Here is a 24880-nt window from a genome sequence, read left to right as displayed (position 1 = left end):
TGCATCTGCTGGTTCCCGTCCCAACCACCAGTTGTTGACCGGTGTGGCCAACCGCGTCGGAGTGATTCCCTGGTCGCAATGCTAGCTCTCGACCGGCGCTCCTTCTGACTACGAAGCCATGCGGCGTCATGTCGGTCGGGACGAAAGCTGGAATGCCTCGGAAATACATAGTACGTGTTTTCGCTTGCTGGTCCAGTTGGATGCACACATGGACCCTTCCCGAGCAATACAACCGCGCCATGCCGCTGGGCCTGCATCATGCTCAGCATCCAGGCACCTTTGACCCCCGTCAGCGGCGAATTTCGCCAGGGCTGTCAGACGGATCTTGTTGGTGGATTGGCATCTCGCTTCGTCTCCCTGCAGCTGCGCCGAGGGAGGAACTTGCTCAAACCGCGACCGAGATGTCGAGTCTCGTAGATGGCGTCGACATCATTCTCAATCGCGAGCAATGTTGGTCGAGGGCTGTGGTAGCAAATTCACCACGTCGTAACTAACCTGAGCGAACACTCGTGGCCGACGTAGGACGGTGGTAAGCTACAAACAAGCCCGACCAGTTCGGGAAACGATCGGCTAATGTCGGGAACAAATGGCGTGGACCCACTTTGGCGCACAGATCACCCGCTAGAGGAGCATCCACGTGACTCTCCGTAGCCGCTGGGCGGACTGACGTTTGTCTGCCATTCTTGCATCTTGCACTAACAGGATCGTCGCGGATGACGAAGTCTTGGGGCGCCTGTGTGAATAGAAGTCCCTTACCGCTTTCTTGAAGCCACAAGTTGAGAGATAAGGACTCACCGCTCAAGGACTTGTGACTAGAAATCTTCGCCCTGAGGCACGAGCTATCAGACCTAGTGCGTGCTGCGCGTCAAAGACATCTTCAGACCAGATTCACACGGGTCCTGAGTCCGTTGGAAAACAGGAGGTGCTCCCAGCTAAAGCCCTTATAGTGGATTTGCGCCGTCCCCTGTATGGCGTTTGCTCAGTTGTAGCCCAATGGTTCCGCGAAGACTGCCGACTTACCAGCTCAAGCGATGGCCAAGGCTAGAGGGGCGGAGTTTTGGCATGAGTTTATCCTCTATGAACAGCGCAATTCCGTGGCTCACAGCCAAGTCGCCACTTCTCTAAGCGCTCCGTCGAGACTGGTCTCAACGGAGCGTGGTCTAGAGAGATGAGCAAGGCGGCACCCAAGGTCAGTGCCAAGATAAGCGTCTAAGGGCGGAAGGACAGAATTCCTGCTGCTCGGCTGGCACATCAATTGAATATAACGAACAATCGCGTCTCTCCAGCTCAGTGCCACCTCAGCCCCCTGCCATTCTCCACAAAGGTGCCTACAGTCCATGCGTCCACCTGTCCAAACGTCAGCTATGCCGGCACTCCTCCGGCACGGGTCTCTACGCCTCAGCCCTCAGGAATGGAATTCATGCCTTTGACGTCCAACGTTTTTCAGCAGCTGCAACTTGACCGCTGGGTCGAACTCCGATCGATGCTCCAGATTAGACAAATCGATAGCCTGCAAGCTAGAGTATCCAAGTTAGACTAACAGGCTTCCAGATGAGATTACAGCTATCGCGAAGAATAACTAGAATCGGGATTCTGCCGCTGCGCGTATAGCGAAGGTGATGCGTGGGCCCGCTTCAAAGACACCATAGTGCCATCAGACATGGATCCCAGCATGCCAGGGATGCCTGTGACGCTCCCGAGATATCTTGGCGTGGATGTTCAGCTTTCTTAAGACGCGAACAGTTCAGCCAAATCCACAAAGGGCGGTTGCTCAGTGCTGTCTACAAAGCAGCGCAACGGCCGGTGGAGGAGACTTTCTGCTGAATCAAGCGGAGCGGCCAATAAATCAACCGTTTTCTATCAAAACCTGTATGATTCGCGGTACATCGTCTTACAGGGAAGAGCGTCCATCAGGGACGATCCACTTCATATAAGATGCACAAATATTAATCGTTAGTGGCTATTTGCGTTGAGGGAGCTTCTGCAATGACTGTCAGAATCCGAACCGCAAACGAATCGTAACCGCAAGGTATTCTTTCAAGAGCTTGCCAACTTCGGCTGCTAGTAATCTAAACTCCGGAACCAACGCTCTCAACTCCAGATTGCCTAACTAGCCGTGCCCAAATCGACAGAACTCCGGTCAAACCACCCCATCTGGTACATTGACATCCCGAAACCGGAGGCCTGGCTCACCAAGGAGCACTTGTCCATGACCCACAACTTAGTATCCCTATCCGCAAATCCAGATTTTAGCACACTCATCATGGGCCAGAACATGCACCAGACATTGAACCCAATGCCCCGGTCCCTAGACGCAGGTTCTCTGCCATCAAATCCGAAGACGATCCGGATCTGCTCGCAAATCTGTTCTAGCGCCGTTAACCCGTGAGGCAGACTGGCGAGCATGCTAAGTTCCTCGCGAGTCGGTTCGCCGAGCGCGATGGAAAGCCCGAGGATGCACTCGATGATGTCGAGTCTCACGGTAAGGTAAAGACCCTTTATTATAGCCTCGCTTGCATAGGAATTCCGGCTCAATAAGCTGTTGAAATTGTTCAAGCCTTCGTCCTGCGTTTCGTCTTGTTGCGACATCTTCCGCGGTCCCGGTGACATGATTTTGTAGTGTGCGGCGGCTTCGAGATCGCGAACAATGTCAAGCCCTGTCTGGAGAATCTTTGTGATTGATGCCTCCCGAATGTTGGCGGACAACATCGTGCTGTGAACCTTCTCCTTGAAGTCTACCGCACGTACCAGCAACGGCTCTACTAGGCCCTGTTTTGCCCAGGGAGCGTTCTTCAAGATGGTAAAAACCGACGACTTGCCATCCAATCCGAGAAATATCTCGAGAACCTGCAGCCGATCAATACTGCGGCTCATTCAGTTCAAGACAGAAGAATCACTTACCCCGAGGTGGACAAGGAATGTCAACAAGCCATTGTCGAGCGAGCTGGTAACCCCTTTCTCGGCTCGGTATTTAAGGAGAACTAGAGACCCCCGACAATGTGACGTGATCCTCTTCGGTGTCGTGTCTGGGACCAGTGCCTAAAACCGCGTTAGGATCCCTGGTACCAACACTCTTGCCAAGCTGAACGTCTCTAATCAAAAGATGGGAGGACATGCGATTTACCTCGTAAATGCCTAACGTCAACAGAGCAACGGCAACCGAGTCATCCTGCGCGGTCGCAGGTTTATGCAAGGCTGCGCCGATTTTTGAGACGGCCCTGCCGTAACAATGTTTCGCCTGAGCCATCAAGCCCACCTGTCGCGTCTGCGCAGAAGCACTGGCCAGCGCTGTGGCTTTCAGTGCCTCTTCGAAGACGACAGACGTGGAGCCTGACGATTTGAGACTGGACAGGAGACTAAACATGGCGATCTCGCCCCCGGAGGCGTAAGTTGAGTAAAATTGATGCAGGGACCCGAGTTCGCAATCGACCTGTAATGATCTCGGTACCGTCGACTCCCTTTTCACAATCACTCCCTCCACCGAGCCCAGTAAGTTTTCCCCATTGCCGTCTGCGCTGCTCGCCGAGCCCTTCGCGTCTTCCCTCTCCTTGAGCCGCTTAGCGACGCGGATTTCGACCTGGTGCGCTGCAGCTGTGTTTTGTTGGCGATGAATGGCGGCCCAGGGGTCCGCGTAGCCGGGACATGGTCTCCCCAGGCTTATACAGCGATCGCACGAAGGCTTACGCAGGTCGCACTGGACACGTCGTTAGACGGAGGAGGCCATCATGAAGGCGGGCGGGGTAGGATGTACTTTGACTTTGCGTGCTTTGCATGCGAAGCAACTTGCAGACGGACGGCACCCCATGATACGGTGACGACCCCTCTCACAACCTCTCCCGACCGCTGGCATTGAGCCTAGCACGCCAAGTCAGACCTGCTGGCGATATATCGGCAATGCGGTTTCGATTCGGGTACAAGAGGCAAGGTGCAATTGTGGGCGGCGGTGAGCAGTCATACCTCTCGGATTGTTGGTTAGAAGCAAAACACAGGCATGGCCATTGCAAAGTCAGAAAATGGGGTAGAGCACGGGCAGGCAGTAGCTGAGCTATGCCCTCTCGCTATGTCGTTGCTAACAGGTTATTGGACATCGTGCTAGTTCATGCCACTGAGCTCGATGCGCAGGATATTCCAACGCCGCGTTGTAAACTCTCAGAAATTTCCCAGTTGCGAAAAAAGCAAAGAACCTAATGAAAGCGATCATGATTTTCGTAGCCAGCTGAAGTGAGTGGCGCCGGGTCATGGGGAATTGATTAATAGCTTAGAACAAAGCTTCTGCCACCAGGACTGACGAATCTGTTTGGTGAGATGGTCAAGGCGCTTCCAAGCTGAACTGTAAAGTCTGGTATTCATGACTGACACAGGGCAGCAGAGGGGAAATTGGTGACGAATCAAACCCTAACGCCATTCGTAAGTCAAGGTCTCCCAAACTCTGTAAGCCGGTCACCCGGTCTAATAGGTACTGCAGTGTTCTGTCACTGGAGTCTATGAATCTGTGTGCAGTGTAGGCAGTGTTAATGTTCTGTCTCTTCTGATTCTTCCCCTGCTTTAGGGGCAACTGTCCAAGACATCGATCGGTAAGTATTCACGGGGTTCAAATAGACTCCCATAGTCCTGTGGGCCCTCCATCAAAGGACATAATCCCTACGGGGCCATCATACAGGAAACATGGTCCAATAAACCTGTCCGCAGAAGCATGAGGTAAGTTAGGCCACCACTTCTTCTTTTTCTGGTTCATTGCCAGGGTTTTGTTTGGTTGGCCTCGATATGAGAGTCACCCCGAATAGTAATCAGTGCAACTATAACAAGGAGCAAGTGGTGTCCATGGTGTCTTGGAAAGGTCGTCCGCGTTTCCAAGTTTTGTTACACGAACAAGCACATCAGACGTGCTGAAAACATTTCCCAGGCGTTCGCTGGAAACTATGAATAAGTAGGATAGGTAGGAATTTGGTAGAAAACTGCCTATATGTTGATTGCTCTCGTACACGTTGAGTTAGTTACTGCATTTACACACCATTACCACGCTCGAGTAACAGAATCACATATGGTCTCCGTTGTTGACAGGGGCCCAAGGTGTAGTGAGTCGAAAGATTTCCGAAGCTTACACTCGGAAACAGCTCTTATATTCATGGCTTGCTCCTAGGACCGTTACTCCTCGCTAGATTCCGATATCACAGACAGCCTTCTCGGACGGTTGCAGGCCGAAATCTCTTCGGCCATTTCGGTCATCTTGACTGAAGCTGTTAGCCGAGATTTCGCCCTCTCGCTTCCCTCTTTGCTGAGACTCAATCTGACCATATTTCTCTAATCCTCCTCCCAGTTTCTTCCATTTCGGTCTGTGCCCATATTGTAAGCCTCCAGTCAGAGAGCAGTTTGCTTCTTTGTCTAGCGCAGTCGGCCTCTCTGATTCCCCCATTTCTTACAGGCAAAACACAGTCACCAAACTCTCTTTTTAGACCGGTGAGTTGATCTTTGCACTCTTTGGCGGCATTCCTCCTTTCCTTGACCTGGAGGACCATGAATTTTACAATTGCCAGTTTGTGTTGTACAGAAGTGCAAGCTGAAATGACACTCTCTTCGTACGAGCTGGACCTATTCATTGACGGGCAGTCAGTGTGCTGCTTTCGCTTTGAGCCCAGACAACGATTTTCACCGCATGCTTGATCTTCAAGGGATCTCTTGAACCTCCTCAGTTCCATAACTTGCTCCTCTCTGAGACTGGCCTGTAAAGAATCGTGGAGCGTCTCAATAACGCGGCGCTGGATACTGTAGATGGCAACTGCAGTCTTGATGTTCTCAGACGCCATAAGTTCTGACTCAATGCTGGACTTTTCGCCCTTGCATCTGTTGTTCATTTTCTTGAGGCCCACTGTGGGCGTCGGCTTGGGTTGGCCAACTGTCGATGACGCAGCACTGATTTTTGGATCTGAAAAGCTTGGTGAGACCCATTGCTATTGCTTAGTTCTGGACTGAAATCGTAAAAATGTGCATAAAGTTTCTCGAATGGGAGTCTAGAATCGATGGAGGTGTGATGTCAGTTTCCTGATGACGAGCTCAGTTTCCTCAGGAGACTGACCTACTGTGAACTTTCGGTAAAGAGGTCGATGACTATCGCAAGCAAAAATCTCTTAACGAGGAAGATAGTGAAACACAATTGTATGTTTTTGACCCTCTTTCTCCGAAGCATCTCAAATTCTGTGGACGGAGCCGCTAGATACTCATGTACGGTTCATATTTTGGTCCAAAAGTTTGGTGCTTCGGTTCCAAGGGACTTGATAAGGCACCCGACCTGTATGGTTGCCAAGGCTGTCAAATTTTCTGTACTATGCAATGCAGCCAACGCCTCTTCGAGCACGAGAAAAGCAATACATCTAATTCACGTTCATTCCCGTAATGGGCCAATGCTCTTCTGGATAGATGTTTAGCCTCCCTTTTTCAGGCACATTATATAGTATTTTCATCCGCATCAGCTACACGCGATCAAAGAAGTACATATTGACTACTAAGCTTTCCTGGCTGGAAAGTGTTTTCATTAGTGCTTGTCCGATTGGCAACCTCTTGGTTCTCACACCCACGTCTTCTTACGACCTGTCTCTAGCAGTAGCGAGGGAAGAGAGAGCCCAGTCGGCGTCGATGCGGTTCAGAAGTCTCCGAAGCGGTAGCCTAGGTTGCATAGCCCCTGAAAATAAGAATCGTACCAGGAGAAACCCAGCGGCTTTACTTTGGAAACACCTGCTGGGTGCAACTTCTGGGATTACATTTTCCGCCAACTTTCACCAGTGTTCAAGTCACGTCTCGGGGGTATTGAAAGTCTGATACTAGACTCGAGAATACATGTGCAAACTAGTTCACCTCTCAACTGATTATTATCATCCAACGATAACTCCGAAACCACCCCTCGCGGGAAGCAATTAGCGATATCAAACCATCAAACTCTTCCTTCTGCTGAATCATTCCATGCCTACTATTGTGTTTCATATCCGGTAAAGAAGAAAGTGGAACATAAATCCCGCTTTGATACACCGTTGACGAACTCAACTCCATGCCTGTTCAGATAATGAACACAGTTTGCCTGTTCCCAATCAATTCGCTCTTTGACAACTGCAAATCTTTCTTGTCGAAATCGTGTAACATCAACCAGCAAATCATTCTGAAAACCAGTGTGTACCAAACGGCCACGCGTTGCATCTCGATATGCTTGGTCACAGTCGTTGCCCAACCCGGATTTTCGGCAATCGTTTTCATCTTCAAATGCTCTGACCGTTCGCTCTGTTCAGTCTCGACCCGATGCGGCCATGATCCTCTTTTGCTAATACCGGGCGTAGGCACTGATTCGGTCTGGGATCCATCTACGGGACTCGTTTCGGGCGTTGATGCAAGAAGAGCGGTCATGGACTGCGCGTTTCCATTTTCATGACGTGATAGGCGTTCTTCGGTGTCCTCGTGTATGGCTTGTGAAACGATTTCGTCGTCTCTTTTGCTATCCTTGGCAGAACCCACCACTCGCCAGAGAATGCTTTTGAAGTATGTTTCCATGAACCTGGACTCTCTCATCTCTAGAGGAATGTCGAGCAGGTGGCTGAAAGATGCTTTGCCTTCTACCCCAGAATTTGGGTTGTTGATGGCCGCCAGCACTTCTTGAAGGTGGCGGCGTAGGACGTCTAACACAATTTCCTGTTCCTTATTCCTAAGCACGCGATCAGCCAGCTCTATAGCTTTATGAAGAGCAGTCATTCGGCCACAGGTTAGCCTGGAGTCTTTCTTGAAAGCGTTGTGCAAATCTTGGGCTGATTCTGAAACCTCCTGAATATCTTTGACTGGATGTGAAATTCCCTCTTCCAAGGCGTCATCTGGGATAGTCTCAGTCTCTTCTTCAATCATGGTGAAATCTTCAGTGATGAGTCCGCTAAACGCGTCGAGCAGCCGTGGAAGCGAGAAGGACTCTCTGTCCCACGGAAAGATGGTTGGATTAGGCAGAAACCGAAAACATCGCCCATCGATATGTAAAACCCTTGCGAGCATGCCGAGGACTTCAAAGGTAACTAGTAGCAGTTCGATGAGCCTATTTCCATCCAATACGGATGTGGCAAAAAACCCTACGAACCTGGAAATAAATGTCGGTGTTTCTTTTTGTCGGTGTAATAGAGCGTAGTGTTACCGTTGCATCCAATCTGGGTAAGCGTCTCCGCAATCTCCTCGACGCTGCTCATCTGCAGAATCTCGACTTTGATTCCCGTCCCAGAGGACGTCTTGAGCTCTTTCTGCCAATCCACATCCTCATCGTAATTCACCTTTTTTCTGAACAATGTTGGCACTCTCCCAAAACAAAGTTCCTTCACTTCTGATGTTGGTATGACGCGTCTCGCCTCGAATGCTGTGTGACCAGTCTTCTCGAAGACAAACTGGATCCCAAGATCAGCGATGCGAGAGCCTGTAAGGCTGTATCCGTTCCCTTCAGCGCGGTACTGATTGTTGTCTCGATCAAAGACTTTCCAATAGATGCCGAGTATCGCGGCGAGCTCAACCAGATGAGATATTGTGGATGTGGCGAACGGCTTTTTCATGGCTGGGATCGTATCGAAACTGCGCTGCTTTGCTTGGATTTTGACCGCCAAGGTTGGTTCGGGTAGATCAGATGGGACGGTACCTGGGAATCCCTCCTGTCGAAACTTGGCGAGTTCCCAAGACTTCGAGTCTTTCTCCATTTTCTCGATGGCGATTAGTAGGTAAACCCATGTTGCTAGCTCCATATCGACGGTGTGCACTTTCTCGGTCGCCTTTGAGCCCAAGTCTTTGAATAGCTTGGCCCAATCCAGACGGTTCTTCTGACAACTCTTCTCCGTGCCTTCGGCGGACCACATCTCAAGGGAAGGTTCTGGTCTGCTCTCATTTCTCGGAGGGGCAAGAAAAATCACAGGCGCCTCGAACTTGACCACGAGGCGCAGCTGCGTGATCTTGAGCCTGGTCTTTGTGGCTTTGGACCATCCTCCCATGACAACAGCATTGCAGTTTGGAAGCCCTCGAGCCGACGCGAAGGTGGCCTGCAAGATTTGCAACGTGGCTGCGATAAGAGCTGCGATGGCGATCACAAGGGCTGCAATGGCAATGGGCAGCTCATTGTCTTTGCCATCGCCGGCCATGGTTGACCAGGAGTGTCACAAGTTACCCTCGACAGTGGAGATCTCGGTTGATCAGAGAGGATAGATGGCAAGGTGGCATAGAGTGGTCGGCTTCAACCGAGCAAGGTGGACCTCCGGGATCCGCTAGCGGCTGGTCAGTCGTCCGGACGGTGCGGGGTGGAGACGCTTCGGGAACGAATGTGTCAAACGCCGGCTGCGACCACCAAATGTAACGGTCGCCGTAATCAGAGTATTTGGGTATCCTGCTGCTCTCAAAAGGCGAGGGTTGCAGGAAGAAGTTAACAAAAGAGGGAAAGGCAGCAGGAGAGGTAAGGCTCTGATAAACTCACCCAGCTCACCCAGCTCATCGTTTTCTGCCGGTTCCCTTGTCTGAAGGGATTGCGACTGTAGCTGAGTGTCGCTTATGCGGCATCCCTGGGAATGCGCGTCATAAGGCCCAAATCAGCCCATGGCGCAGCCAGAAAGAGACCCTGCAGTTGTATCGCTTCCTCACACTTCGCAGCCTGCTTCTCAAGATGCTCGCCCGATAGTCTGCCATTGGCTGCCTTTTCCTGTCAATCCTTGCAGTGCAACTAATACGCTGACAGGTTGGCGCACTGGGGTCATTGTGTCTCAGCCATTGGGTAGGGGACAAGAATGAAGCAGCGCGCTTCTCATAGGTAAGTCATAAACCCGCCCTGTGAGTTCCGATCAGGCTGCGCAGAGCCTCCTTTTGCGCATTTGAGGGGGTTGCTTCGGGCAGGCAACGTCCGAATGACCCATGTCAAAGGGTTCATACTCAAAAATCTTCCCTGTGCTGGCCAAGTCGAAACAATATCTAATCAGGTACTCAACATCCATCGCTCCAAATTGGCCCTCCATAGACACAATGGAGGGATGCACCTTGAGGTTTGGATATCAGTTCATCTGACCTTCTCCAAGCATAGGGAACTCTATGCATGCATTTTATGCGGGATGAAGGGCCCTTCCGCCAAGTCAAACATACGGAGCGATATTTGCAGCGAATCACTTGCTAAGAGCCACTACAGTGGATAATCAGCTTGTTAAGCCTGGACCCCCCCTGGTGTCTTGGTGGTTAATGTTACACCGAAATGCAATCGCGTATGCAACTCATTCAGTTCATTACAATTCATGATCTTATTATTCTACTCAATGGAAAATCAGGCTCCATTACTTCTTCAATATGCCATGTTCGCTTGAATGGCTCGATGCATTCTCCACATCATCGGGCAGATGTACATACGGCCCGCATTTGCGATCCGTCTCCTGCCTGAACTCCGACACGATCACCTCCTTGGTCTGCATGATTCCATCCATAGGCCCCATCTTATGTCGTGTGTCCATGGCAAACGCTTCATCTGGGTTGCCGCGTCCAACTGTAGATCGATGAGCAGTCGATATGTTAGTTGCTCGACCGTAATAGTGGAGCCCTGACGGGTCCCCATAGGTATGCGCTGATGACTTTGCCTTCCTTCTCTTGTTCCACAACCCATACATCGTTGGCATGTTTACGACGAGGGCGGCAGTCAGCAGCTCGGTGCTGGCCCAAGTAGTTCGGTTGACCTGGCTGTTCTTGTTCGTAATGTTGATGGGGAGACGGATGACGGTAATGGCGATGATGAAAATGCCAAGTGTGAAAAGAGCATACAGCTGGAGCTTGCGTTGCCAAGGGGTCTTCAGTGAGAAGACCAACGGTAGTGGTAGCACAAGGAGCATGAAGTCGGTCACTATATTGAGGACGCCGACGACGACAAGTTGTAGCTGAGCCGCGGAACAAGAGCCTACAAGGATTGATTGTCAGTTATCACGACTAAAGTTGAATATCGGAGAATTGGCCAGTCACGTACCTGGGTCAGGGACAACCTGCCAGTATAAGTGGAAGGGGTAGCATTCACTGAACGTCGTCACCTGACAGGCGACATAGGTGCCGAAGAAGATGACGCAGAACGACCAAATGGTGAGTTTCTCAAACCGGAGATTCAATAGCAGTCGACGATAAACGTCGAGCAGTACAAGTTTTTGCAGCCATAGACTTGAGATAGATGTTAGTATGGTTGATCGTGAATATTGGTGTCTTGCATGACTCAAAATGGCATACAGTCATCGGAAAATAAGTACTAAGCCCAGGGTGGCTGCAGTGCACAGTGATGGCGTTAGGGGGGACTGACTAGGAGTTGTAAAAAACCCGGTTCGCAATGGACAGTTTGCTGCCGATCTCTCGCCTATAAATTTCCTTATCGGTGAAGGTGTGATTTTTCCGATACGCCGCAGACACGTTGTTTGTTCCCCAGGTCAAGACGACGTGAATGAGGCCAAGCCGAGTCAATGCGCAGATGATGGCAGCGACAGTGAACCAGTCACCCAGGTTGAAATCCTGCTTGGCGATCTTTTTCCACAACAGCCTGACCACCATGATAAAGACGGCGCAGCAGCTGAAGAGCCAATGGATCAGGAGCGTCGGGTCGTCCATGGCCGGCGAGTCTCTGAAGCGTTTGGGCACAAACACAACAGCCTTGGGGACGACTGGAACGGGAGTCGAAAGAAAGAGAACGAAAAGGGCCGTTCAAGAGGAGCGTGGATGGGGCAGATCATGATCATTATTATCTCCTGGTTTTTCCTCCTCGTCTTCCTACACTAGACCGGGGAGGGGAGATAGGGGGCTTGCTAGTTCATACACAAACTTTCCCAATCCCAGTTGTCCGATCATACGGCGAAAGAGGTCAAAACACCACTCGGAGATATGCTTGCGGCGTGGCTAGCCTCCTGGCCATGCACAAGGGAAGAAACGAAGGCTCTGGATGAAAGGATCAGGGCTTGAGACTTCCAAAATCTCGTCTCTTGAACCCAACTTTCCCTGTCGTCGGATGCACGTCGGCTGCAAAGAGCCCCGAGCGTGATTGCGATCCACCGTGGGGCTCTGCGACCCATATGCATTCAGCAGGTCGTTGATCTTCTAGAAGCCAAAGGGGTGCCGATTTGCGAGAGCGACAGCTAAGATTCCCATTCTGTCTTCTGCGCTGCAGATTGCTGAAGGATTTAAACGTGCCGAGGGAAGTGGAGCGCACAGTCTCAATATCGTTGAATAACGACATCGTCTTCCCAAGATACTGGAAAGATGATAGTTGACGGTTGACGCCCAGACACTCTGATGGTTTTCGGTACCGGCAACTTCAATTTTCATTCTTCAATTTTATTTTTTTCAAGCTGACGGAACAATCGGACAACGTCCGTACTGAAACCTTCTGCCAGCATCTGCGGCCCCTAGTAAGGGAATGCATCGGAGCAAGCCTCGCTAACGAGACTAAGAAGAGACAGGACAGGGATAGACCGGCCGTTGACCCGCTATTTGCTAGCAAAGCCGAGTGAGCGGTCTTGAGGAACGGGCTGAACAGGCTTAGCGAGCACCCAAGGTTGGAGACTCTCGGCAAGGGCTCGATTACCAAAAATATGAGGTGCGAGAAAACTAAGATCATCGTAATCATCACCTCGCCCTGCCGGTCGATCAGCAAATCTCCCCCACGTCGGAAGCCATATGGTTTGTCCTCGGCTATGTTGAGCGGCACATGGCAAAGATTTACAATGGCATTTGGCACGTAACACGCCCCCAAAAGTCGGGATTCTTTCCCGTCAGATCGGGCAGACGTTACAGACACATGTGCCTGCAGAATCGCTCTCGTATCGTTTGTACGGGGTTTTCTGCTCGACAGCGGAGATTAGTCCTCGGTCTTCACTCCTCAGCAGGGCTTTAGTGAAAGGCTAATATCCACGATGCTAGGCTGATGGCACGTTTCCTCCAATCTACGTGGGACTATTGGGCGTATGAGTGCCCCGGTCCTTGTTCAGGGACTGACTCGTGCGGCACAAACACCACTTTAATATAGCAGTCCGGCTGGCCAGCTTCTCTTGATGGAGAAAATTTTAACGGCAAAGAGGCTAGATAGACTTCCCGTTGGCAGCATGGCCTTTCTTTGGCCCCCGAGTTCCGTCTTTACATCGTGATATCATTTCGCTACTTCATGGGTAACCCACCACCTCTCGAAAGATCGGGACTTGGCCGCGTGGCGTTCTAGAAATCCTTCGGGGAACAGCCGCTCTTACAGACACACAGACCGAAGCGGGCGGATGCCGCTTACCGGGCAAGAGGACGGGCCTTGTGTCGTATCACGTCCACTCTTACATGAACTGCTCCAGTCAGCCCTATCCTTAAAATCACTCGAGAATGGACCCTTCATGTGCTGTTCTTAGCGGAGCACGCAACAGGGCGATTTTCCTGTTCATTAAAGAAGGCCACCCTCTCCGATCATCGTTGTGGAAGCTGAGTCCCCTGCTAACCGCCGTCGCTCTTTCACTCGTTCCCGGTTCTAGCTCGCTCCCTTTTACTTTCGTTTTTAATTCCAAAGGGGTTCACTCCTGTCTGTGTATCATTGTCATCCATCAACGTGACACGCCCGACGCAACACAACCATGCAGTTCCTTAGGTTTGCCGCTGTCGCCGCCGCTCTGTTGGGCCAGGCTGCTGCGCTCCCTCCCGCTCAACCAGAAAGGGACGGCTGTGTTGACTCCGAGGCCCCTTACATCCGCTCGTACTTCTACGTCGGAGGCGGTTACGTCGACGATGGCGCCGGCGGTCACATCTTCCGTGACCAGATGTACGTCGAGAAGTTGCTCCCCGTGGACGGAGTCTCCCAGGGAACACCGATCGTCCTAATCCACGGACAGGGCCAGACGGGAACCGTAAGTGCATTGCAGATCTTCTGCGGGACTCTTCAACCACGTCATAATTTTGAATGCTCATGCTGACCCTTTCCCAACTAGAACTTTCTCAACAAGCCTGATGGTGGCAGAGGGTGGGCTTCTCACTTCGTGAGACAGGGCTACGAGGTCTACATCGTCGACCAGACCTTCCGTGGGCGCTCCGCCTGGATGCCCGGCTACGGCGCCTCCAAGCCCTCCACCTACTCCGCCGAGATTATCCAGCAGCGCTTCACCGCCGTCAAGGAGTACAACCTCTGGCCCCAGGCTGTCAATCACACCCAATGGCCTGGTACAGGCATGATGGGCGACGAGGTCTTTGATACCTTCTACAGCTCCAACGTCCAGTTCATCAACAACGCCACCTACCAGCAGAAGACCGTCCAGGATGCCGGCGCCCTTCTCCTCGATAAAATCGGCAAGCCCGTCGTTCTCGTCGGCCACAGCCAGGGTGGCATCATGCCCATCATCATCGCTGACGCCCGCCCCGAGCTCACCAAGGCCCTGATCCTCCTTGAACCCACCGGCCCTCCCTTCCAGGAGGCCGTCTTCAGCAAAAAGTCCGCCCGCGCCTACGGACTCACAGATATCCCCATCACCTACTCGCCCGAGGTCACCGACCCCACCACCGACCTCGTGCAGCAGACCTACCCTGCCAAGGGCGAGAACTTCGTTCAGTGCGTCCTTCAAGCTGAGGAGCCTGCCCCGCGCCAGCTTGTCAATCTCGCCGATAAGCGTATCCTTCTTGTTACGTCTGAGGCTTCCTACCACGCGCCTTACGACCACTGCACCGTCGAGTTTCTGCAGCAGGCTGGATGCACCAAGACCGAGCACCTCGAGCTCGGCGAGGCTGGCATTCACGGTAACGCCCACATGTTCTTCATGGAGAAGAACAGCTACCAGATCCAGAAGGTCCTGCGAGATTGGATCCAGACCCTGTAAGTGGGCATAGCGGGGTGTGGAGGGGATAGTCGAGTAAGGTGCCCATGTGTGCGTTCAGTTCTAGTGGATACCTATAGATCATGAACATCATAATCTGGCAATGAAATGCACCCGAAGTCCTCGGCCCTACAGTTATCAAAGTCCCCCACATTACCGGTGCCACGGCCGGAGGCCTGCTGTCCCGCCGGCCAATGCCAATCATCTCATCCGTGCCTCGGCCGACCGAGCCTCCGTCTCCACCACTCCTATCTCTGAACAACGTAAATGAACATGTGGGCGGCAAGCCAAATAATTGTCTTGTCTATGGAAAACGATCGGACACCAGTGCTTTGTACCGTGCACTTGCATGACGCCTGTTTCTTCGCATCACCAGTAACTGCCAACGCTCCTGCACGGGCCGAGTTCTGGGACGGAAACGTTCACGGATGCCGCCATGACAGATCAAATGCTGGTTTGTTGCTTTCTCGTTCTTCTCACAGACGTTGCGCTTGGGTACAACTGCGAAGCTCTGGCATTTCAGCACACTGACTACATGCTCCAACGACGTTTCGATTTATGCAGCCATTGCCCGTCATGAAATTTTTCACAGCCACCGAAAGCAATGTGAGCTCGTATTTGAACGTGGCGAGGCGCCGAGCATTCGAGTGTTCTGCAAAAAGTTTGTCTACTACAACTAGCACGGCAGCATCATGACTACTACAGCGAGCGTTATCGCGCCGGAGAAAGGCGGCGATGAAGTCGCTGACCAAAGTCACTACACGATTGTCCGCAAAACGAGTAGGTTTAGCCAGTGCCTGCACCGCACCTTTCTCATAATGACATTTCCCAGCAAATCTCGACCGCATGTTTTATGTCTATCATCGACTAGGGATTCAGTCAAACGTCCTGGTTTCGGCTCGCTATGCTTCTGCCCAGTCTGGCAACCAGCGACTTATCCTTTCCGACGAAGCAGTCTTCTCCGCTCTGCACACCGTTGTCACCAAGTATCCGGAACTGAGTCTTGTCGGAGTCGTAAAGGCGGTCGACAACAAGAAACATCTTCTTTCTCTAGCGTCACTCAACATCGTAGATCTCGACTCCTGTGTTGAGTTTATCGACGAAGAGCAGAACATCGACGCGGAGTTCCTGGAAACCCTTCACAACCAGTGGCAATGGGCAGATGGAGAAGTGAAACCTGGTCAGCCATGGTGGAAGGTCATTGTTATTGGGCGTCAAGACGTCATATTCGTATTCCATCACCTCGTCTGCGATGGGGCATTTGGAATGACTTTCCACCGCGAATTTCTTGTCGCACTCAATGCCGCAGCGATTTCAGAGCTCAACTCGACGCCATCTCACAAGGTTCAGCTAAATGCCGAAAGCGTGAGACTGAGCAAGAGACTCGAAGACAACATTCACAAGAAGCCATCAATGCTGGGCGTCATGTACAACCTTTTCATGTTCCTCTTCTATCGTCTGTTCTACGCCAAGAAGCTCTTCTTCATGAACTTTCCGAAACCCAAGGTACTTCTCACGGATCCGATGGCAATTACCCAGCCCGCCGATCGAACCGCTACGAAAGTAGTGACATGCCGTATTCCTGCTGAGAAGACGAAAGCCATTATCGACGCTTGTCGAGCGCATAGTACGACCTTTACGCCCTTTTTGGCTGTCATGATTGCGGGCACACTGGCGACGGACTTCTACCCGAACGCTGAGGTTGGCTTTACCCGGTATGCCGTGGATATGAGAGCCACAGGGTGCTTCGAGACCTCTTCCGAATACGAGGGTAAACTACTCAACCTAGCCGCGAGTCTACCAGAGCCCGAATGGTTAAAAAAGTACCGACTGGCATTCCCCAAGTCCTCGTTACAGGGCGAGAAGCAGCAGGAAATCACGCCAACCGTCGATGCGAAGGCCGTGTGGGCGCTAATTCAAGATTATGGAAGACGGATGAAGGAGTCGTGTGCGGGCGGCAAGGATTCCCATCTCTACAAGAGCTGGATCAGCGGCAATGCCTTGGGTCCGTCTCTCGAGGAGTTCGCGGCCAAGTTGCCGACTATGGGCTTGTTCATGCAGAACAGCTTCTCCGTTTCGAATGTCGGAGCCCTCAGGACTGTACCACAAGATTTGAACGTCGAAGAGCCGGTCGTAAAGATCGAAGACGTACAGTTCTCGGCTGGACCCGTCCAGGGCGCGGTTGGTTATCATGGCATCGTGTTCAACGTGGCTGGAGTTGCGGGCGGCGACACCGTCATCAACGCTTGCACTGAGAAGGACATGGCGCCTGATGGGATGCCTCAAGCTGTTCTGGACGGTGTTATGGCTCGGATCGATGCGCTGCTGTTGCAGCGTGGCGTTTCCGAAAAGTCATAAGTTTGACGACAATTGAAAGCCTGAACAAGAGGAGCGAGAATGGACTGCACACGTTTGTTACTTGGGTATATCAATACAATAATCACTGCAAACACGATGCTGATATCATATACAACAAGGACTTTTTCCCAATCTCAGTAGAATGGCACTCATTCCCTCAGCGGTCGATCGAGCCTAGACAGGCTCTAGCCAAAGCTGTGTGCTTCATCTGTTCGAACTCACGCGCGAGGAACAAGAGCACTTTACACTGCATCTGTATCTTCGAAAGGTCGACTGAAAGAATGGGAATGGCAGGGATGGTGATTCAGCGGGGTGACAGAAATTTCTACGAAAAAGAAGGTCTAACCGAGCACGACTAAGAAATATAGGGGGTTTGGCTTGGTTTGCTTATACGAAAGCGGAAGTGAGAAGTCATTCATTTAGCACGCCTATGAGCGTATTCATCTGACCTGCTCAACTTATTGCTGTGTTGGGGTGACAGCCTTGACCCAATCATCTAGCACAGTCAATTGTTGAAGAACCCCAATGATCTACGCTCTCGGCCCCCTGTCTGCTCGTGACGTCACACTAAAAACCCATGGATTTTTGGATTCAGGGACTTTGTGCAATCTCAAGAGATACGTTCGTGAAGTAAGCATATGAATTCACCTATCAGAGTGCATTTAGCGGTAAGCGGGTTAGGCTTCAATGCAGATAAGAACCCTGCTCCATAAGCGCTGACATGCTTAACAAGCTTCGCCACTCCAGCCTCTTGTTCTTTCCCTAGACACATCAAGATATACATATAGAAAAACTCAACCAGATACACGCACTAATTCTTATATGTGGATGATCAGAATCATTCGTTCGGCTTTCTTGCCTACGCAATGTCCGAGATCCCTCCCCTCGGGTCGTTGTACCCAAACAAGCGGCCAAAGCTCCTGGAGCCGCCCGGCTACGACAGAAACTCAGCGGGAAACACATTGGCGAACATCAAGGAACCACCTGCGCTCAATGACAGCCTATATACACCCACCGCGTCAAATCCCAGTGTCTTTGTGCAGGCCCCAGAGAGAGCTTCAAGCAAAAGAGCTATCGCGCAAGCACACCCAGCGCAGCAACCGCATCAAGCAAGCAACAGCTGGGGACATCATGCACTCAAAATCAGTCAAAATCAGACCCAGGTTACCCTTGACTCTTCACCATTTCCAACGGATTCAAGGGATTCCAGTCAATATTTCGGAGAAAAGAGTCATCATAGCATTGAGGGACAACCCGATCATGGAGGTTATGTGGAGCCAGCGCAGCCACCCAGTACTGAGACCGATCTCATCTGCTTCGGAATGGTGAGTTTATGTTCATTGACTTAATTATGTGATTACGATAAATTGACTCACTTTTATCCAGCTCGTAGATATACCGGGGACCTGCAGGCTGCCTTCTGGGATAAAAGAGTCAAGCTTCCCTATTAAGCTCGAAACCCCTGGGTCTTTCCTCAGCACACTGGATCCGAATATCAGGGGAAAAGTTGACCTTGAATCAATCTACCTTACAACTGCCCTCCTAGAAGAGGAAAACTTGGAGCTCCAATTAGTTTGTACTGCGTCTGTAAATGCGCCCAAGCTGACTAGCAACGGTAAGCGCATGAATCTGTCGGCTCAGATAGCAAAGTGCTCTCTCAACATTATCCTCTACGGACCAAACGGTCTCTCTGACGCAATTTGCACCTTTATCGAAGAGTGTAATGAATACCTCGAGGACCAACATAAGCTATACCTACAGGATCCAATTGGCTGTGACTGGAATGTGCAATACTGCAACCCACATAGAATGCCCCGCTGGATTCCCTATGTCACCAACTCACGTTTGAGCTGGGACAAAATCAGCAGAGGCTCTTGGATTTTACAGATATAGAACCACCATCTGAGTTACTAGAGCTATTGGATTCCCAAGAAGACTTGCCAGAAACTTCACAACCGCCCGCAATATCAACCGAGTTAAAGAGGTAGTCCCAAAGCAAAGCCTTTACGTCCTGAACAGCTTGGGGTCAGTGCTGACATCGCCTTGGTCCGTAGACATCAAAAGCAAGCCTTGACATTCATGATGAGAAGAGAGGAGGGCTGGATGTTCGATGGATCTAGACCCGACATATGGGAGGCAACGGATAATGGGAACGGTTTATAGTGTGTCTTCTCCCTGTGCCCCTTCGGGGCTTCATTATCGGCGTACTAACATTTTTCAGCTTTACTAACAGGATATCCAATGCTCGACAAATGGAAGAGCCCCCATCTTTCTACGGGGGAATTGTTGCAGATCCTATGGGATTCGGGAAAACCCTCGCAATGATTGCCCTCATTGCCACGGATGCTCACCATACTGAGTTCATCGACTCATCTAGTTTACCTGGGGTTATTTCAGAGGTGTCTTGTGGAATGACATTGATTGTTGTACCACCCGCTTGTGAGTTTTAAGCAAGACTCAAACAAGTGTGTGGCAGAGCAGCTGACTGGTCTGTAGTGCTGGGAACTTGGGAAGAAGAACTCACAACGTAAGTCTAATCTGAACAACAAGAAGTATGCTAAATTCTGATGTAGTCATGTCAAGCCTCAGCGGCTGCCATTCCGCTTACATCACGGCAAGTCTCGCTTGACTGACTTTTCCAGCCATGAACACACGGCGCTTGTTTTGACAACATATCACACGGTGTCTACAGAGTGGCGAAGCGGTGGCGGCTCCGAGCCCTCACTAATATTCAAAACACGCTGGCGACGAGTGATACTAGATGAGGGTATGGCAGCACTAGTCGGCGAGAAAACATGCATGTGCTGACTTAAGTGTCCAGCACACTACATTCGCAATAGTGACTCTCAAATGGCGCGAGCCGTGTGCGCTCTCGACTCCGTCTCACGCTGGGCCGTAACTGGTACTCCAATTCAGAACCACTTGAATGATCTGGCAGCACTTCTCAGATTTCTGAGCGTGTATCCCTATAACGAAAAGCGGGGGTTCGACGCGGATATATCGCATCTGTGGAAGGCCGGTAATGCCGACGAAGCTGTCAAGAGACTAAAGCGCTTGGCTGGATGTATCCTACTCCGCCGGCCTAAAGGAACTGTTGAGCTACTACCGAGACACGACCAGGCTTGCTATGTCGAATTCTCACATGCAGAAAGGGAGCTCTATGACCAAGTCAGAACAAAAACGATTGCACGTGTTGATGAAGCCCTGGTTCAAAGCAACAACGGGGACAGGACGGTGTCTTTCGTAAACGTTCTGCAGCAGATTGAAGCTATGAGGATGGTCTGCAATGTTGGGCTTCTCTACTCGAGCAGACATGATGCGTCAAACTTGCCAGGAAAAAAACTTAGCCCGGCTAACTGGTTCCAGAATGCTCAGAGTAGCTTCAACATCCGCTCTGAGATGGGAAGCATCCAGTGTCACAACTGTCCCTTTATTTTCGACGCCACTTGCCACCCTCTCGATGAACCCCAGACTGACAAAGCTATCTTCGCCAGATGCTTGAGATTCATTTGCTCAGGCTGTGTCAAGGGAGCATCGCGCCAAATCACCATAATTAGGTGTGGGCATAGTCCCCAATGCCCTATGGCTCCTGTATCGACGAGTGTAGTGAGCTTAGAGGCACCGCCCGTACAGATCTCGCTCGGCAACGCCGCAAGATCGGCATATCGCCCAACAAAGGTAATGGCTTTGATCGAAGATCTGCAGCGATTACCTGGAAGCTCTAAGTGGTATGTGTACATCCTCGGAGAATAGTGAGTCTTGGGTGATACTTATATGACACTAGTGTTGTGTTCTCGACTTGGAGAATGACACTCGATGTTGTGGAGACAGCGCTCGATCAAGCCGACATTCCTAGATCGCGTTTTGATGGTAAAGTGCCGCAAAAAGAGAGGCACGTTGTAATTGACCGATTCCGCCACGACCCATCTATTCGGGTATTGCTATTAACTGTCTCCTGTGGAGCAGTTGGGTAACTTGAACAGAATCCCAGAGACTTTGGTTCTAGTTGCTAATATCGAAGGGTAGGTTGACGCTCACTGCTGCTAGCCGAGCATACTTGATGGAGCCACACTGGTAAGTGAACAAATAGAAACCGCGGAGAAACTTTAGCTGATAGCTCGCACTCGCAATAGGAACCCAACCATTGAAGACCAGGCACTCGCAAGAGTCCACAGGATCGGACAGAAACAAGAAGTCACAACGGTGCGCTTCTACGTCCGAGAGTCATTCGAAGAGGTAGACTTCCTTGATATCAGTGATACAAGTATCTTGTCGCATAATAGGCCTAACACTTGATCTCCAACAGAGCGTGGTAAAAAACCAGCAGTTCAAGAGGGAGCTTGCAGGCCTCCTTCTTACGCCGACTGGTGCTACAATCAATAATATAGGGCATTTGAAGGCAAGTCAATACTGCTCAACTTCATTGCTGTGGATTCTAATTCTGAGAATAGCGCCTTCGAGCGCTTATCTAGTAAAGTCTTTGGGTATGGGCCTGATCAGCGCGAAGTTCCCTATGGCGGCAAGTGTACCACCGCCTGCTTCTTCGAATCTCTAGCGTAGAGAGAATTTGGTGTTCTCACCGTGTGGAGGTCTTCAAATTTTCAAATTTATCCATGCAAACTTTTCAGTGTCAAATTCGAGCTCGGCATCATTGCCTTCAGAGCACTATGATGTTACGAAAAAGCATTGTCAGGGAACCCACAAATATTTGGTGTTTCCCTGATTTGATAGTGTGACCATAGTCTCCTTTTTCAAATTTATTTAATTCTGTTTCTTTTTATTTATTCATTGAAACTACGGCGGAGGGTCAGGAAAGCCTGTTCCCTGAAGGGGCGACGGGCATACACATTGGGCTTGCCGAGAATACAAATACATGCAATATGCTGTACTTCCTACCTCTTGTTACTATATTCCCTTCGTTCGAAGCTTCATTTAACTTCGGGTTTCCATACAAACAGCCTTGTTGGCCTTTCAAAGCGTTTCTGCTGTGGTCCCCAAGCCGAATGAAGTAGTTGGGTTTTGGGTAGAACGAATCAACATTCTTCGCGGTTGCGTTCCCTCTCAATTATATATTGTATGATCTCGAATGTTTCGGAAGAAACCCGACTTAACTTAATATCAATCGTTTGGATTGCCGCTAGCTCACGATTGATGGGATTACATTCAATATGGGGAATTCGGTGTATTCAACACACTGCATGAAGCCTCAGGGCAAATCGGACAAAATCTTGGCAATTACTGTATTGATAGATTGTGTGCATCGCTTCCGGGTTCGCCCGGCTATGAATGACTGTGGCATGCTGTGTGCTTTCCACTGCTGTCAGCCTTGGGCACATACGTAGTTACCCCTCACTAGCGCAGCAAAAAAATAATCTTCTCCTTTCCATCTCGTTGATGAGGAGTTACTCCTTCAGTTTCCTGATCCTTTCGGCTAGTAAAGCCTTGATCAAGCTAAAATGCCGCTCTCGGCGCGAGTTTCGCCCGCCGCCCAGCGTATCATTCGCGAAGCTTTCAATGACCTGGAACGAACCATTTCAGACCAGGATAGTGCAGATTTTGCCGTCACAACCCTCGATAAGGTGATCAAAGCTGCTCACGATATCGAAAACCAACTTGCCGCGCGTCAGCTGCTGCGAAACATGCGGCGTCTGACACCCTTGTTCGACGGGCTGCAATACTATTCCAAAACAATCGAGGTTACCTGCAATGGGACGCCATATATGCCCTGGATATGGGCGCCGATCAAAGTCATTCTCAAGGTACCCATCTTTGTTTATCAATTCTGCCAGAGGCGAAGAGTTTTTCGTGTACTATCGCTATTTCAGTAATAGCAAGAAGAGAAGGCATGCAGCTGACTTGCCATGGCTCTAGATCGCCTCTGACTATATAGATGCTTTTGACAAGCTTATTGAGGCTTATGCACGAATCGCAGAACCCTTGAATAGATTCAAAATGTTCCACGAGACCTACTCCAACAATATAGAGCTACAACAGACGCTCGCCATCTTCTACTCCGATATTCTGAAGTTTCTCAAAGAGGCGTACAAGTTTGTAAGCAGGAGCGGTAAGTTTAAACCTAATAAGCTCTTAGACGGCAACTAGATCATTTCACTGTAGGATGGAAAGTGTTCTTCATGACCTCCTGGGGTCGCTTCCAGAGACGGTTCGACGGCATCATCGACGACCTGAGAGCTCATGAAAAGCTCGTTGATCAGACCGCCAACGCAGTGGGCCACTCTAAAATGAAGAAAATGCGGGAGGATGTGACTGCGTTGCGACAGCAGCAGCTTGAAAGGGCCGTAAGAGAAGACAAGGAGCGCACAGCAGCCCAATACGTAGCTGTTGTCTGCTGGCTAAAAACAGACAACAGTGAACAGGCAAAGATTTTTGATTCTATAACAGAGGAGCCAGAAAAGTACTCTGGGACTTGCAATTGGATATTGGGCCAAAGCAAGATTGCTTCGTGGATGAGATGTAGCCAGGAGTCGACTTTCCTCGTCCTTCATGGCCATCCTGGGACCGGCAAAAGTGTGCTACTTACGCAGATAGCCACTTTTCTCAGGTCCTCAGAAAATTTGACGGCGGTCGGTCGAATGAAGTCATTGGTGGTCTCTCATGTCTGCACTTACTCGCAATCAACATCCATAGAATACGACCAGATCCTACGGTCAATCTTGCTGCAGCTAGTCCAGCACGACACAGATTTAGTGGCCTACATCTACGAAGAACTCATACTCAAGAAGAAAAGCCTTACTGGACAAGCACTTGAGCGTTTAATATTGGAGGTGATTGGCGCCGTTTCCGATAACCCCTCTCAGACAAAGTACGTTCATGTCATCTTGGATGGGCTCGACGAGTGTGAGAGAGAAAAGCAGCCGAAGGTCATCAATCTACTCGAGCGTATGGTGTCTACCGCATTCACTTCTACCTCGACAGTTTGCAAAGTCCTGATTTCGAGTCGAATGCCGCCAAGTGTGGTCAAGAAACTAAAACAGAAGCACGTCGTCTCGCTCTCAGAGGAGAAGGCTGCTTTAGGGAAAGCTATAACCACTTACGTTGCTCAAAGACTTGGTGAGCTGCAGAGGAAGATGGGTTTTAGCGGCCCGGAACTTGATGAACTGAAAAATCGACTGGCTAGGAAAGCTGACGGTTCGTTATTATGGCCCCAAGCACGCAAGCAGTATAAATAACCAAAGTTCAGGGATGTTTCTCTGGGCCCGCCTTGTTTTAAATTACTTGACAAACAACTTGTTTGTAAGAAGGCATGAGGTGATAGGCGCTGTCGACAGTCTCCCCCGCGAGCTAGGCGAATTGTCCGCACACTTTCAATCGGAATTACTAAAAACTTTAGGCCGACTTTCTGCAGTTATGGACATATTCTCGCGCAGATCGTTTCTCAATTCGACAAGCGTTCAGTTTCTCGTCTGCAATCAATCTTTGGCTGGATCGCGTTTGCCAAGAGACCTCTTCGAAAGGCAGAGCTTCGGTCAGCTCTCTCGTTCTCAGCTGATCCTGAAAGCGTCAATGTCGAGGAATTGGCTCCGAACTACTTGTTTGAAAGGTGTAAGCCGCTAATCGAAGAGCGTAGTAATACGACATTTGCTTTCATCCATGTTTCGGTCAAAGAGTAACGTGTTCTATTTTTCTTTTTCCAAACTCTTGCATCGCCATTACTTACTCCCTCAAACAGGTTC

At 50.5% G+C, this 24880-nt stretch overlaps 7 protein-coding genes across 7 annotated transcripts; 4 read left to right on the top strand and 3 right to left on the bottom strand.

The window, feature by feature from the left end:
• Window positions 1-2106: 2106 nt before the first annotated feature.
• ColSpa_11322 (uncharacterized protein) lies at window positions 2107-3364 on the bottom strand (the record flags this gene model as incomplete). The annotated part of the gene is made up of 3 exons (XM_049277534.1): window positions 2107-2847; window positions 2902-3039; window positions 3125-3364. 3 exons carry the CDS (start codon window positions 3362-3364, stop codon window positions 2107-2109), a joined length of 1119 nt encoding a protein of 372 aa, XP_049133491.1.
• A 4729-nt stretch (window positions 3365-8093) lies between these two features.
• On the bottom strand, window positions 8094-9137 carry ColSpa_11321 (uncharacterized protein; the record flags this gene model as incomplete). The annotated part of the gene is made up of 1 exon (XM_049277533.1): window positions 8094-9137. The coding sequence occupies one exon, from the start codon at window positions 9135-9137 to the stop codon at window positions 8094-8096; it is 1044 nt and encodes a 347-aa protein (XP_049133490.1).
• A 1170-nt stretch (window positions 9138-10307) lies between these two features.
• ColSpa_11320 (uncharacterized protein) lies at window positions 10308-11607 on the bottom strand (the record flags this gene model as incomplete). The annotated part of the gene is made up of 3 exons (XM_049277532.1): window positions 10308-10918; window positions 10985-11169; window positions 11306-11607. 3 exons carry the CDS (start codon window positions 11605-11607, stop codon window positions 10308-10310), a joined length of 1098 nt encoding a protein of 365 aa, XP_049133489.1.
• A 1994-nt stretch (window positions 11608-13601) lies between these two features.
• Window positions 13602-14831, top strand: ColSpa_11319 (putative secreted lipase; the record flags this gene model as incomplete). The annotated part of the gene is made up of 2 exons (XM_049277531.1): window positions 13602-13871; window positions 13953-14831. 2 exons carry the CDS (start codon window positions 13602-13604, stop codon window positions 14829-14831), a joined length of 1149 nt encoding a protein of 382 aa, XP_049133488.1.
• Window positions 14832-15520: 689 nt separating this feature from the next.
• ColSpa_11318 (uncharacterized protein) lies at window positions 15521-17186 on the top strand (the record flags this gene model as incomplete). Its single annotated transcript, XM_049277530.1, has 2 exons — window positions 15521-15608; window positions 15661-17186. The coding sequence occupies 2 exons, from the start codon at window positions 15521-15523 to the stop codon at window positions 17184-17186; spliced, it is 1614 nt and encodes a 537-aa protein (XP_049133487.1).
• A 2850-nt stretch (window positions 17187-20036) lies between these two features.
• On the top strand, window positions 20037-21482 carry ColSpa_11317 (DNA repair protein RAD5A; the record flags this gene model as incomplete). Its single annotated transcript, XM_049277529.1, has 3 exons — window positions 20037-20938; window positions 20971-21156; window positions 21320-21482. 3 exons carry the CDS (start codon window positions 20037-20039, stop codon window positions 21480-21482), a joined length of 1251 nt encoding a protein of 416 aa, XP_049133486.1.
• A 1656-nt stretch (window positions 21483-23138) lies between these two features.
• Window positions 23139-23525, top strand: ColSpa_11316 (uncharacterized protein; the record flags this gene model as incomplete). The annotated part of the gene is made up of 3 exons (XM_049277528.1): window positions 23139-23250; window positions 23304-23485; window positions 23514-23525. The coding sequence occupies 3 exons, from the start codon at window positions 23139-23141 to the stop codon at window positions 23523-23525; spliced, it is 306 nt and encodes a 101-aa protein (XP_049133485.1).
• Between the last annotated feature and the right edge of the window lie 1355 nt (window positions 23526-24880).

Source organism: Colletotrichum spaethianum (genome assembly GCF_022836535.1).
Source record: "Colletotrichum spaethianum MAFF 239500 DNA, contig45, whole genome shotgun sequence".
NCBI classification, from domain to species: domain Eukaryota; kingdom Fungi; phylum Ascomycota; class Sordariomycetes; order Glomerellales; family Glomerellaceae; genus Colletotrichum; species Colletotrichum spaethianum.
The sequence above is the reverse complement of the archived record's forward strand: the minus strand, read 5'-3'. Positions and strand labels throughout refer to the sequence as shown.